This window comes from Nyctereutes procyonoides, unplaced genomic scaffold, assembly GCF_905146905.1.
Source record: "Nyctereutes procyonoides isolate TBG_1078 unplaced genomic scaffold, NYPRO_anot_genome, whole genome shotgun sequence".
NCBI lineage: Eukaryota > Metazoa > Chordata > Mammalia > Carnivora > Canidae > Nyctereutes > Nyctereutes procyonoides.
In genome coordinates this window covers 51462501-51477980 of record NW_026575049.1, presented here as the reverse complement: position 1 = coordinate 51477980, position 15480 = coordinate 51462501, and the positions used below count along the sequence as shown (strand labels likewise).

Genomic DNA, 15480 nt, shown 5'->3' with positions numbered 1-15480 from the left:
AAACACGTGAAATGCTGTCATGAAATTTGAACAATTAATTTGACCTGGCTGACATGAGGATTATTTGCTCACAGAGCCCCATTTCAATGATTTATGACCATAGCAGGACATAATTAAAACAAACCAAATCAGGAAGAAGAGCCATGGAGGTTTGGAAAGGAAATTTTCTTTTGATTTAGATTTTAAACAGCAATTGACTCTGACAACCTCATCTCTTTGAAAGTGGAAATACAGCCAGGGGATGGAAATGTGTGAGACTGACGGGTGCATTCTGATGGAAGGGCTGAGGATTTCCAAGGAAAACGTTTAGTAGAAGCTTGTGGAAAACAGCCACCCAGGGAGCAAGATCCAGGGGCTTTTGCAGTTTTTAAATGGCAGGCGTGATGTGGAGACATGCAGAAAGACAATGAAAAGGATGTACAGCTATCAAATGAGCTAAGATGCCTAAGGATCCTGCAGGGGAGGGGAGGGAGAGTGGGTATTGGTCTATTTGTTTTGCCGTGTAACACTATAACAGTGATGCAGAAGAATCATGCTCCCGTGCTTGAAATCATCACACCAACAATGGATGCATGTTCCAGAATGTTCTTTGAGTCACCGTTCTTCTTTTGTAGAAAGTACTTAAAAGAAGACTGGCAAAGCTGAGCCTAGGGACCTCACTCCCAGCTCCCTCATCCACCCAGAGAGGGAGACACCAGCTTCAGGGCCCAGACAGGAGCAGAGCCAGGCTGAGCTATTCCTGAATAGTTCACTCTGTTTGGAACTCAAGGGAACAGAAGGCCCAGGTAGCTAATGTGTAGCAGTATTTGGTTGTGCGATAGCCTTAACAGCAGTGGCCCTCAACCCTTTTGTTTCCACAACACACATACCTGGCAACAATCCTACACTCAGCACAGAACCCCGGGTGGGGCCTGCAGGGTGTGTGGCAATTTTCTACACTGGCTGTTCTTCCTCCCCTTTCGTACCCACTGAGAATGCACACCTGAAAGAAAAGAGTACAATTAACATAATGAAAGGGATAACTTTAAACAGACTCTACTTTTTCAAGTAAGGTCTTTGCAAACTTCAGTATATTAGCCAACTCTGAGACCTCCAAGGTCAAAGCAGCTGAGTGCCAGATACAGAGGAGGCTGCACCTCCACCCTTCAGCCTTGAACACTGGAACAGCATTTTCATCCTTGCCCAGATGTGTGGCGGCAAGTTTTCTTCACTCCAGGACAGGACGGGGTGAGCACTTTAAGCTGTTGGACAAAGCATCCTACCAAGTGAGGGGGGACATTGTGGGGGGCGGGGTGCCAAACACGCACTCCAGCAGTTGTACCATTTGCCCAGCACTGGCATGTCCTTCTCTGCTTTTGCTCTAGTTCCCTTTCCCTCTAACACTGAGCACCAAGCAGGCAGGCTGCTCCACACATGTATATGTGCAGCGGTGACTGGCAGTACATAAAGGGCAAACTCCACTAAGGACCCTGTCCTTCCCCACAGGGAGCTCAAGGAAAATGCACACCTAGAGAAGATGCACAATGGAGCCTTCTGGGGGGCCACAGGACCCAGCATCTTGTGAGTACAGAGGTGCTACCTTCCTTCCCCACCCAGGCCTTCTTAGGGTGTCCAGCCACACTGTCTGCAGGCTGGTCCATGGAGAATCATGTGAAAGGACTGTGAAAGGACTGCCATTAACCAACAGCACAAACTTGGAGGGCTTACATGACGGAAAATGTTTCCATTCTAGGAGGGCTGTGAAGACGGGATCTGTTCCAGGCCTCTCTCCTTGCTACTGCTTGTGTCTTCTGGTTGTGAGAGGATAACTCTAGCCTTTACATGGCAATCTCTGTGTGTAACTGCCTATCTCTGAATTTCCCTCTTTTTTTTTTTTTAAAGATTTTATTTCTTTATTTGACAGAGAGAAAGCACACTCGCACAACAAGCAGGGGGAAGGGCAGAGGGAGAGGAGAAGCAGACTCCCCACTAAGCAGGGAGCCTGACATGGGGCTCAATCCCAAAATCCTGGGATCAAGACCTGAGCTGAAGGCAGATGCTTAACCAACTGAGCCACCCAGGTGCCACTCGCTCTTTTTATAAAAACCCCAATCATACTGGATCAGGGTCCATCCAAGTGACCTCATTTTAACATGATTGCCTCTGTGAAGACTTTGTGTCCAAATAAGGTCACATTCTGAGGTACTAGGGGGTTAGGACTTCCACATATGAATTTGGAGGAGCCACAATTCAGTCTATAATACCAAGGATGGAGGGCCATGTCACATGCTGGCAGAGGAGGGGTGGTTGCCCACCTGGCATCCACTCACAGACATCCGAAGGCCAGAGATCTGACTTGTCCCTGGCCCTTGTCTGGACAGAGCTGAGCTGCTATGTCAGGCTCCCTGAGGGTACAACTAGCAGAACTGAGGTTTCTCAGCTATTGGGAGTTTTGTGTGGGGACATGGGGGAAATTATAAAGGAACAGGAAATTGAATCACTAGTCTCCTGACAAGGCCTTAGGAAGCCTGAATATCGCACAGGAAACAACTGCAGTTGTAGTCAACTTTGAGGAGAAACGCAACAGAGCTCCAGACATTCTGCAGCTCTAATGTGGGGTGACCTCTTTCCTCCACAGAGATGCCAAGTCCATTACTCCCTACTCTAGTATTCTGTATTCATTCAACAAGCCGTGATTGAACATGTCCCATTTATCAGGCAGCATGCTGGAGAGACTGATGAGCCAAACAGCTCTGGTTCCTGCCTTTAAAGAAATTATAGTCACCTAGGGGAGACAGCAATAAATAGGCAAAGGAGACAAGTATGTGATTTTCAAGTAAGGAAAGTGCTAAAAGGATAGTGAGCAGTGTAATCTAACTCATTTGTTTGTTTATTCATTTATCCATTCGTTTATCCAGTACCTATTTTGTAAGTCCATACTGTATGGAGGCACTAGATTAGGCATCAGAGAAACCGTAGAGAATAAGATAAATATTTCTTATTCTCTTCCTTCATACAATGGGGAAAGACAGACAAGGATCAAATAAGGAAATAAAATATATAGTATGCAGATGGTGTTGGTTGTGAGGCAGAAAAATTCAGTTGGGAGGGCGGTGAGAAGGAATTCTAGGGAGAGGAAGTTACTTTTAAAGAGGATGGTCAAGGGAGATGATCCTGAGAAATGTCATTTAAGCAAACATCTGAAATAAGTGAGGGAGCAAGTGATGTGGATATCAGCAGGAGGGGCATTCTAGTAGAGGGAAGGGCAGAGCAAAGGCGGAGAGGCAGGAACTTGCCTTGTATATTAGAAGAACAGAAAAGGGGCCAGTGTAGCAGAGTGAGCAAAGAGGAGAGTTCTAGAACACAAGGACAGAGAAGTGGCAGACAGCTAGGTCAGAGGACCTTGTGGCTGTTATAAGGATTTTACCTGTTCGATGAGATGAGATGAGATGAGATGAGATGAGATGAGATGAGATGAGATGAGATGAGATGAGATGAGATGAGATTAGGGTTCAGGGTTTGGGTCAGGGGAAGGAATGAACCAATCCAGTAATTCTTTACATTCCAGCTCCTACCAGTATCAACTCATAATTCTGTCTACTTTCTATCTCCCACCATTATAAATCCCAACTCAACGTCTTAGTTCTTGCCAATATCAACTCCTGACTGACTATTTCTTGACTCCATCTGCTGTCAACTCTACTCCACTGCCAGCCCTGCCACTGTCAACTTCTGACTGTATCTAGTTCCCAGCCCCTACTTCTATCAACCCCCACTGTGTCCAGTTCCTAGCCCCCATTACTGTCAACCCCCACTGTGTCCATTTCCTAGCCCCCATTACTGTCAGCCCCCACTGTGTCCATTTCCTAGCCCCCACACTGTCAACTTCTGACTTCTACTCCCCAGCTCCTGCCAGTATCTATTCTGACTCCACTTCTTAATTCCTGCAATCATCAACCCTTGACTCTGTTTACTTCCTAATTCCCACCACTACAACTCCTAATCTTCTCAACTTCTTAACTTCTGTCACTCTCAGTTCTCTCTCTCTACTCCCACTCAACCTCATGACCTTTGCTCCCACTACCTCATGACTCATGCCCATTGCTTTCTCTGCTGTGTCTCAGCTTCTGCCCCCCTATCCCATAGGTTCTTGTCTATATGTCTCATATTCAAAGTACACCAGACTCACAATCATGCAGGCTGGTTGCAACTCTGCAGTCTAGCACACCCTGTAGGCAGAGCTCTTACAGCAAGCTGGCTAACGACCCAGCCACTGGACAGCCAAAGAGAGCTGCCTCTGGATCAAAGTATATGATGAAGTTAATGTGGTCACAAGACATCCTGCCTGAAGAGGATGTCTTGGTCCACTTACTTGGTCCACTCTGCTTGGTCCACTTACTTAGAATAGAGACACCTACACTGTGTTGTCCAGAACAATCAGAGCAGACCTAGTCTTATTTCACAAGCAGCTGTTCTCATTATACCCTTAGGGTGTAAGTGGTGGCTAGAAGCGTTCCTTCCACCCACAACCCAAAAATATTTTCCCCACTGGTCTTCCATGAGACTGAAAATATATTATCAGAGATTTACTCCTTTAGAATGAGACCTTGCCTTTTCTAGGATCCTAATTTAAAATATATCCCCTGAGCAACACACACACACATACACACACACACACACAAAACACCCGCCTGCAGAGAGCTATGTGCTCTATCCCTAACATATCCAAGATAACACTATAAAGCAGGATAAGAACACTGGTTTCCTCAGTCAACAGGGACACAAAAGCAGCAGAAGTCTGAAGTCCCTGAGATAAATTCTGCTGTCTTGACTATTCACCAGTGACCTACACTAGCCCTCACTCCATGTTGTCAAGTCTATCAGTCACCTACTGATCCCTTTCCATTTGCTGGCCACTAAGCATTGGGACAACTTGCTGAAGGTGACTGTGCTTCTGGAAAAGTTTCATGGGACATTAGCAGTGACCACTGAGGAGGTGGGCAGGATTTTAAAATTTCCACTAACTTATCTTCCTCCTCACATTTAACCTGTTTAGATTTTTCTTGGACATTGTCTAGAAAAACCAACGAGTTTGGGACCTTGTTTACAAAACCTATGCTGTCCACACAGTTCTGTTTGCATGGCCAAGTACTTGCTTGCTTTCGACTGATGAATCCAGCTTGCCTTTTAGAGAATGTAAAGTCTGCTTCCCAGGTAGATGACAGCTAAGGCCATATAGCAGCAGCTCTTAATAGTATAACTGGCCTGTGCTTAGTGAAAACCTACCCTGCAGGGCTTGATCAGTCAAAGATGGAGGCATCTGAAGCCCTGAATATCTCCCCCTGGGAGACAGCACAAAAGCTGATGTCACTGCATGTGCCTGCTGTCTCATAAAGCAAAAGTTATTTCATGTCTGCTAAGTGGAAAGAGGGAGAGGGAGGGAAGGAGGGGAAAAAAGAATGGGGGGAAGGGGAGAGAAATGCTAATAAATATATGGCAGATATAAGGAGTTACAATAAAAAAAAAGGAGTTACCCTCAAACTTGAAAGGAATAATGGGGTGCATATGAGGGAAAAAAGCACAGCATAATTTTTTTTTGAATTTAGATCTTAATGAGAGTAACTGAATGGAGAACCTTAGGGGAAAGGCAAGATAGAGAAAAGATTCCTCAGAACCTAGAACAATACTATTATTGAGAGGAGGTTTCATTCTGTGAATCAAATGTATAAAATAAGCAAAAAGGCTTGCTCCCTTCTATTTTTCAGGGATATTTCTTCCACCAAATTGCAAGCCCTGCCTAGCTATGGATTGGGGTCCATTCAGACACTCATTGCCACATCATCCTACGCTCTAAAAAAACTGCCATCGAGGGAAAAATTTACCAGCCTCCTGGATGCCACACTGACTTACCCCAGCCACTGCTGTGCTTTTAGAAACTTGCCAAAAAGAGAGTAAGTAAAAAACAAAAGGTAGAGCCTACCAAGCTGTGGTAAAAACAGATTTCAAAACAGTCAACTCTGGGCAGCTTCCTGCCCCTTCACTCCCTGCTCTAGATCAGCTCCATAGCCATGAGGTCACTTTCAGAGAGACAAGAAGAAAATGAGCCATCCTGTTTCCTTCTGAAAACTGATTCTGAACAGTTGATTCACCCTACAGCTGCAAGACCTTTGTAGCCTATTCTGGGCTAACTGAATTATAACCTTAAATCAGGCCATAATTGTAGTTGCAAAATGGAGTACAGAACTGGCCTTTTAAAGATTAGCTCTAATCTTTATCAGAGAACATCATTTTTAAAGAAGGAGGGAAATAGGCACAAGAGAGTAAATTTTACCTAATCTTAGTAAAATCTGAATCTTTAGTAAAAAAAAAAAAATGGACACAAAACTCTACAGAAGACTTTTTCTTTTTTTAAGCTATTTCTCTCCCAGCAAGAAGACCATCTTTCATTTTAGAACAGAATCCTAGCTCCCTAAGGATTAGCTTAGTGTCAGAACAAAAAGGGCATGAGCTCCTGGCTGATTTGTGTCCAGTGGGGACATCTTACTGATTTCACTGATACTCTACAATCCAGAACGGCATGACAGAGTGTGCAGGATTTCATTCTTTCCTTAAAGATTGTTTTCTAGACTTTTTTTTCGACTGAGATAGATACTAATACCTTTTTTTACATCACAAGCCAGTATACATGTCACATAGGTAAAAAAAAAAAAAAAAAAAAAAAAAACAGTACTTTTTTACGTGTGTGATAAACACGTATTTTTCTTGTCTATTTTACTCTATTTTATTTCATGTGTTTGTGTTTTTAATACTAGTCCCGATGCACTCTATCGTTTCCACAACCCACTAATGGGTTACAATTCATAGTTGGAAAACATTTGCCCTACAGGGCTATTATTCAGGCTAAGAAGATATTCTCAATTAATTAGATGACATGCTAGAAGAGTGACACGAAGATGCTGCTGTCTTTGTTTGGAATCAATCTATTTATAATAAATCAACCAACATGTATTATTGTGCATCTACTTTGTGCCTTGCAGAGGTGCATGAAGCCCTATCTGAAGTTTTGAGGTAACCAAGAAGACAAAGCACTCGGAGAGCCATGCACCATTAACTGAGCTTCAAAGAATACTACTTGAGCACTTAGTAAACTGTGCAAAATCTGTGCAAAAATCTGAAGATACAAAGATAACTAAGAGCTCATCCCACCCTCCCAGAGTCACAAACAGCTGTGTGGGGGCAACACACAAGAAACCAATGTTTAAGTACAATTCAGCAGATATAATAGTAGTGCTAAGAACAGAACAGAATACTCTGGGAACACAGAGGAAGAGTTTCTAAACAGCAACAGGACTTCTGGAAGGCTTCCTGCAGAACTGACTTCTGCTGAGCTTTGGAGAAAGGAGTAGGAGTTGGCTAGGCAGGTGTGGGTAAAACTATGCCAAGAAGACAAAGTAGTTCATGTGAAGGCACAAAGGCAAGAGACCGAGGATGGAAGTCCTTTGGAAAAACTGGAGCAAGGTGATTTATGGGTACACAGAGAAAACAGAGAGAAATGGACTGTGATGGGCTCTGAGTGCCTGGGCCAGGTTGTTCAGAGGATGGGGAACCACTGAAGAACTCAAAGCGAAACTGCCCAGATTTGCTTTTGTAAAATAACACTCCAGCAGCTCTGAAGGATGGCTTGGAGGTAGCAAAGCTGGTAAGAGACCAATTTGAAGAACAATACAGACACTGGTTTATGGTAAAGCGGATTCTGGACACCTCAACTTTTGTGGCAAAGAGGTCACATCCCTTCTGAAATTACTGGCATGTGAAAACATTAGTTCAGGAGATATTTATTCCAGTAGATGAGAAAGACTACCTCTGGGTAAAAAAGGGGAGGACAGGAGTATGCAATTGTAGGCCAGTATCAAAGTGAGATGGGAAGAGAGTAACATAGAAGTTGTCTTGATGGGATTACAAGCTTTAATGGACTCCCTCTGTATCCTTAAAGCTTGAAACTTTGGATGCTAGTGAGGCCAGAGAGCCTGAAGCTGAGCCAGTGGAATGTTTATGCAAACTCTGAGCCACCCCTCTGCCCTGCAGCTGCTGGGCCTGGATAACACACACAGCTGCCTAGGCAGATGGCCCCAAAGACCTCCCTGGTATCTATGATTAAAATTTCAAAAAAGAGTAGATGGAACCCAGTGCTATCAACTGAAGGCTAAGAACAACCACATTTCCTGTTAACTATAGATTGGTCCACACATAAGATTGGTCCACTCTAAGTGTCAGATACAGAGCCAGCATCAAACACACACACACACACACACACACACACACACACACACACACATCTTTGATCCAAATTTGAGGATTTATAAGCCTGACCCAAAATAACAAGCTGATTAATTTTTGAAAGCAGGTCCAGTAGGTCAAATAGTTCTGCTATATTATCCACTTTCCTGCCTTGTATACAAAGTTATCTGTACAAGGAATTGTCTGGTTAATATTGGAGAAGAATGATATACAGAAATCTCTAGTTTCAATTGCCTCATTTCTATTTCCTCCTCGAGAAAGGTTGAGCTTCTCATCACTTTCTCTCTTTCCCTCTGTATCTTCATCCAGTTTTCCTTGGTACCTCCTTTTGGTTTCATCTTAGGAATAGAAGTACAGGTCTCTTTTAATATCTTGATACTCCTCCCCTTTCCATTAGGTTAAACTTCTTGGAACGATGGAGGAGTAGGGAGCACCCACATAGATTTCTGAAAAAAGGCAGAAAATTCACACCATAATATCAAGTATAGTATCTTCAAATCCTTACAAAACAGATTTCCCAGTTACGATTCAAAGCCATGAATTCTGAATGGTTATTTCTTCATCAAGAGCAATGTGGTAAAGAGAATGGTAAGGAGCAAACCCTGATATACCATAAAGGTAGTTTTTAATAAGCATTGAAAAACCCATGATTCAACATGACCGATTTAGGTTTATTCATCTCTTGAGCCCACACAAAACATTTAGCATTCCGGAACATTTTATCTAAGCTGGAAGCACTCTAATAACAGTTCTGAAGCCTTTACTCTCTCCCCAGGAAATGTTTCAGGTAGGACAATAGTACAGAGCATCACTGGTATAATAGGTAAAGAATTTGGATGAACAAAGCATAAATAGACATGATCATGTTTAAAGACCAAAAGCTCAACTGTTTTTTTTTTTTAAACCTTTTTTCTTTCAGGCAGAATTTTTCATTTTCCATTTTTGAAAACTTTTCCAAACAATGTGAAAGCACAGCAAGGAGACCAGATAATGAAATGCTGTAAGTATTTGCATGCAAAGAAACTCAGGAAGCCATGTCTCGTTCTCTGTGCACCTTATTATCAGTGCCAATGATTTTCTTCTGATAAAAGTCTTCACTGGGGGGATGTTTGCAAAGCACTTTTTAATAGATTAAAAATGGGATTTTTTTCTTTGTAAGCGGCATCCAGTTGATCTCTTTTAACTGTTAAAAAAAAAACTCTTCTAAAAATGTATCTTTATGTTCATTCTACAATTAAATTCTTCTCAGAAATTAAAATTTTATTTGTAGGTATTCTGAGGTCATTAAAGGCTTGCTTAAATGATAGCTTAATTTGTAGAAATTTTCACTAGTCAGTGGTCAGCATTCCATAAAGTAACTGATTGCAGACATAGCTTCTAGAAGTAGCCACTTGCCTTAAAAAGACTCAGGCCACCTTGACCACTGTACTCTGGAGCTTAAAATTATTCAACCTCAATGCTATCGCTAACATACACTGGATGGGAGCTCTGTTTCTATTCTACTGACTGATTTTTTTTTTAACATTTTTCCTGGCTGCCTTGGCATTTCACATATCTTCAAATGTAAAAGAGTATGCTTCAAAAGATAATCCCAGTGTCCCTGTGCCACATTTACTATGATTTATAAGTTTTATTATTCCCCCCATGTGTCTTTCAGGCTACAAAACCAGATGCCCTTCTAAGACACCTTGTCATTCTCCATTCTCTTTTCATCTTCTTTTCTTTTCTCTTGCTTTTTCCCCCATCAATCTGCAAGTTATATAGAGGCAGCAGGGTGGTATGATGGAAAGACCCTCGGCTTTGGATATGAATTCTTGGCAGTGATGTTCCTGTAACACTGGGAATCCCTGGGCAATACTTACTTTTGGAGACATTTTTCCTCATCTTTGAGGGGCAGCAGGAATATCATTTGGCTTTCAGACCATGAGAATGAAGGGAGTCGTTAAAGAATGTGACAGCATCTGGGGTACGTTAGAAATAGCATACTCTGTAATCCTTCTTTTCTCTTTCATTTAGGTCTGACACCAAGTATATTCCAGTGTTCCTTTTCCTTATCATTTTTGTTCTTGTCTTGATATTTTGTCTGTCACTCATCTTCCTTGTAACTCTTTTGTAACCTATGGCTTTTTTCCTCATCAATAGGAAACACTCCTGGACAGGAGACTTTAGCCCACTCTCAATAATCCTTGTCAATCCCACCCCAAGCCTTCCCAAATAAGGCTACAATCTTGAGTTTGCTACGCTAACACTGCTTTAAAACAAATCCCCCAAGCTCCAGCATCCCCAAAGATTATTAGTAATAATCTAGGTAGAAAGAATATACTCCACCACCCTCCTTCCCATTACCTTGCTATTCCTAAGTCCCTGGAGTTCAGAAATTCTAGAGCCAGGCACTAAGTTTTACCTACTCTCCCCAGGATCTCAGTGTCCTTGCTGTTAGGGCTGGCCCCATTGTTCTCCTACAGTCTCCATCTTTCCTCCTGTCTTTGTTCACTGTGATGGGAGTGGCCTCTCCTTCCTCTGACTCAGTGTTGTAGGTCTATGGGGTCCATTCATACCATTCTGTACTAAAGACTGCTCCCTGCTGGGTTTTGTCAATAAGCATGCTGCTGCCCTTAGGAGCTGTCCCAGGACACAAATGTAAGTGGCAGGAGGTAGGTATTTGGTCTGAAGACAAATCACCAAGGAGAAAAACTCCTAGACACATGCTCAGTAGGGCAGAAAAAGAAAGAGCAAACGACCAGAGGAATGAGAGAGGGAACATGTTTGACCTCCTATTGATATAAATGTTTTCAGAAATCATGGCAGAATTTTTAGAAGCTTTGAATTAGTGCTTCTGACGCAATTTAATTAATAGCTGCTACAGTCGTTTTGATAAGGGGAAAGGAGCAAGGGAAATTAAGGTAGCAATAGTTGGAAAGGTTTCACCTGGTTTAGTAAAGGCTATTATTTGTAGGAATCATCCAGGGAACTTGCTTAAAAAACAGATTCCTGGGCTCTGTCCCTAGAGAATTTGACTCTGAGTTTGAGGTAAAGCCAGGAATCTGCATTTTAACAAACACTCTGGTGATTCTGATGGAAATAGTGCAAGGACCACACTGAAAAGCACTGACTGAGAAACAGTGATGTAGAGGAAAGGCCCTTACTCTATGGATATGAACACCTACCCACCGCTGCTGCTACTACACTTTAGGGATTTTAGGCTAATCACTCACCTCCTTTAATCTCGGATTCCTCACCAATAAAATGCGAGGTTCAGTGAGATGGTCTTTAGGAACCTTTCTAATGCAAATAAATAACCTAGGGATCCCTGGGTGGCGCAGCGGTTTGGCGCCTGCCTTTGGCTCAGGGCGCGATCCTGGAGACCCAGGATCGAATCCCATATCGGGCTCCCGGTGCATGGAGCCTGCTTCTCCCTCTGCCTGTGTCTCTGCCTCTCTCTCTCTCTCTCTGTGTGACTATCATAAATAAATAAATTTAAAAAAAAAATAAAATAAATAACCTATTTTCTTTCGTCATTCTTTATAACCACCACATCCCTTTAAAAATTAAAAAAAAAATAGGTAATTCTCTTAATAGGCATGAGATGAGGACAAATGCACCTGTATTTAGTAATAAAGCAGGTGAGGTTCCTGTGCAATCTCCTATGCATAGCAGCAATCCTTGACTAGTTCCAAAATGGTTTCTAAAGAATTTCTAGCACCATTTTGGAGTTGCAGATCATAGATTTTTTAATTCTTTTTTTTAATCTGTGTTATTTCCCTTCAGTAATTGTATTGCTCGAATATTTCATCCACTCCCTGAATTAGGTTCACACTTCCTTGTTCAGAACATGAGAAGCTAAATTTTTAGAGTAGAGAAAAATACTCTTTTAACGTGTGAAAAACCCTAAGGTAAAATACATATTTGTAAGAAAAATTATGCCCATTTCTCTAGCTCCCAAGATTATATTAGCAAACTATGAGCAAAGAGAAAATTTGTTGAGCCTACATGCATCATACTGTACACATTCATTGTCCCTGTATCCTTTCAATTCCTCTCAGAGCCAGGATCACCCTGGTCTACTCATTCCACAAGCATTTATTGAATGGATAGTCTGTGCCAAAACTGTGTGAGGCACTGGGAGTTCAGAAATAAATAAGACCTAGTCCCCTGCCTTCAAAGTTATTAAAGAATAGCTTCACAGACTATTAAAGAAGACACACATCATCACACAATGGCAGTATAGTTTGATAATTACAACAGTCCTTAAATGCAGCCATGGCAGAGAGATGAGGTGATAAACTCCTTGGAGGTGTAGAATCAAGAAAGGCTTCATAGAGAAGCTTACCTTTAAGGATGAGGAATTTGCCAGAGATGAGGAAAAAGGAAGGGAAGAAGAAACAGCACATACAAAGACAGAGGGATGAAAGAGTAGATTCTGAGAGCCACAAGTCATTTCATCTAACTGAAGGGAAGGCTGCTCGAGGTATCTGCAAAAGATAATTATAAGAATCCCTAACATTCAGTGAGCACTTAATATGTGTCATGCATTATTCTAAACATTCTATAGGTGTTAATGCAGTTAATCCTTAGCACAACCCTAATGTGGGAAGTATGATTTGTATACCTATTTGGCAAATGAAGAGCTTGAGGCACAGAGACGGTAACTCTCCCACCCAGGATTACATAGCCTGTAAAGACCGGGATCCAGTCAGTCTTGCTCCAGAGCCCATGTTCTGAATTGTGCAGCACTACTGCTTCCTGGAAGTGAGACTGAAGGGGGAGGCAGAACCCGGATCATTTAGGACTTGGAGGTCATCACAAGGAGTCTGGATTTTATCCCATAGTCAGTGAGAACCTAGTAAAAATTTGAACACATTTGTACTTAAGAAAGACTATTCCAGGAGGAAGGTACAAGTGGACTAGGACAGGGCTAAAATTGGGGATGGATGCTGGGTGGGGGGGGGACTAATGTAACTATCCTGTAAGAAAGGATGAAAACCTGAACTCCGTTAGTTGCAGTAGGCATGGGAGGAAGCGGGTGGAGAGGTGGGGCTGTTCCATCAGTAGAGATGGAGTCCCTCTCCAATTCACTCTCTGAATTTGATTCATACCCCTTAAAGAGTATCTATTGTCCCTATTTCTCAAGGGGAACATTTCTCCCTATTGTTCATGTCTATCATCTCCCGCTAGGTTTCTAGTAGTCCATCCTTGCTTTCCACTTCTCACCTGCACTATTTGATTAGCCAGGGACCAATGTGCAAGCTAGTCTACCCGTAGCTAACACCCCTCAGCAGTGTGAGCCTTCCCTACCCATTTGTGTTCTGCTACAGACACGCGGCTTGAGAGCAGTTTGGCGGGCAACTAAATGAGATAAATACCTAAGAAAATGCCAAGAAAGGATTCTTTTAGACATAGCAAACACATACTGTGTCTCTAATTTTTTTTCAAAGGAAAATCATCCCCTGTAAACAGCTTCATTAAGTCTTTGCATCAATATGAGATAAATATAAATTGCTCTTCATTCCCCTAAGGAATTCCTTATCAATTCAGAGTTCTCAGATAATGTAACAAATAAACCTAAGACTAAGGCTGTTGTAGCTTTGTTTCCTGGGATTTAAAAAGAAAAAATACTAAGGATGACTCTTCAATTTTTTGATACATAGAATCATAGAAAATCTCTTGAGTTTACATTGAGACAAAACATTCTTCTTACAGTTATTCTGCCGTCTTTGCTGAGAGTGAACTGAGTGACTGGGATTATGACTATGGTTTCTGCTCACCCAAGATACTCCGATGTGCTCCTGAACCAGATGCTTTTAATCCCTGTGAAGATATTATGGGCTATAACTTCCTTAGGGTACTGATTTGGCTGATTAATATCCTAGCCATCGTGGGAAATGTGACTGTTCTCTTTGTTCTCCTGACTAGTCGTTATAAACTGACAGTGCCCCGTTTTCTCATGTGCAATCTCTCTTTTGCAGACTTTTGCATGGGGCTCTATCTGCTGCTCATTGCCTCAGTTGATTCCCAAACCAAAGGCCAGTATTATAACCATGCCATAGACTGGCAGACAGGGAGTGGGTGTAGTGCAGCTGGCTTTTTCACTGTATTTTCAAGTGAGCTTTCTGTCTACACCCTCACAGTCATCACACTAGAAAGATGGTACACCATCACCTATGCTCTTCAGCTGGACCAAAAGCTGCGTTTAAGACATGCCATTCCAATTATGCTTGGAGGATGGCTCTTTTCCACTCTTATCGCCATGTTGCCCCTTGTGGGTGTCAGCAATTACATGAAAGTCAGCATTTGCCTCCCCATGGATGTAGAAACCACTCTCTCACAAGTATACATATTAACCATCCTGATACTCAATGTGGTGGCCTTCATCATCATTTGTGCTTGCTACATTAAAATTTATTTTGCAGTTCAAAATCCAGAGCTGATGGCTACCAACAAAGATACAAAGATTGCTAAGAGAATGGCGGTCCTTATCTTCACTGATTTCACCTGCATGGCACCGATCTCTTTTTTTGCCATCTCAGCTGCCTTCAAAATGCCCCTTATCACAGTAACCAACTCTAAAGTTTTACTGGTTCTTTTTTATCCTGTCAATTCTTGTGCCAATCCATTTCTGTATGCAATTTTCACAAAGGCATTCCAAAAGGATTTCTTTCTGTTGCTGAGCAAATTTGGCTGCTGTAAACGTCGGGCTGAACTTTATAGAAGGAAGGATTTTGTGGCGTATACCTCCAACTGCAAAAATGGCTTCACCAGATCAAATAAGCCTTCTCAGTCCACCCTGAAGTTGTCTCCATTGCAGTGTCAATATACGACTGTCCCAGACAAGACTTGCTGTACAGAGTATTAACTATTTTATCAGTAACCACATTACTGAATTGTGCTTAAAAATGTAAAAAAAAAATGATCTATACTAGTAATTTTAACATAAGGAGTTGGTTTTAGGAAATTATTTATTCTCAGGCACACACTAGGCAAAAAAGAGCCATCTACCTAACTCAAAGTGTTATCCATGACCATTGCCAGTCTAAAAATTGCCATTGGTACAGGATGACATAAAACACAGAAGCTGAGAGTGTTAAAAACATTTCTAATGGGGAGTCCAGGTGGCTCAGCGGTTTGGCGCTGCCTTAAGCCCAGGGCCTGATCCCGGAGACCCAGGATCGAGTCCCACGTCAGGCTCCCTGCATGGAGCCTGCT

At 42.3% G+C, this 15480-nt stretch overlaps 1 protein-coding gene across 1 annotated transcript in view; it reads left to right on the top strand.

The window, feature by feature from the left end:
• LHCGR (luteinizing hormone/choriogonadotropin receptor) overlaps positions 1-15130 on the top strand; it is a 56043-nt gene extending 40913 nt beyond the window's left edge. Inside the window, exons 8-11 of the mRNA XM_055329446.1 lie at positions 1486-1560; positions 5745-5930; positions 9197-9277; positions 13978-15130. Coding sequence (XP_055185421.1) covers positions 1486-1560; positions 5745-5930; positions 9197-9277; positions 13978-15130 — 1495 coding nt within the window. The remainder of the gene's footprint in view (positions 1-1485; positions 1561-5744; positions 5931-9196; positions 9278-13977) is intronic.
• Positions 15131-15480: the final 350 nt, after the last annotated feature.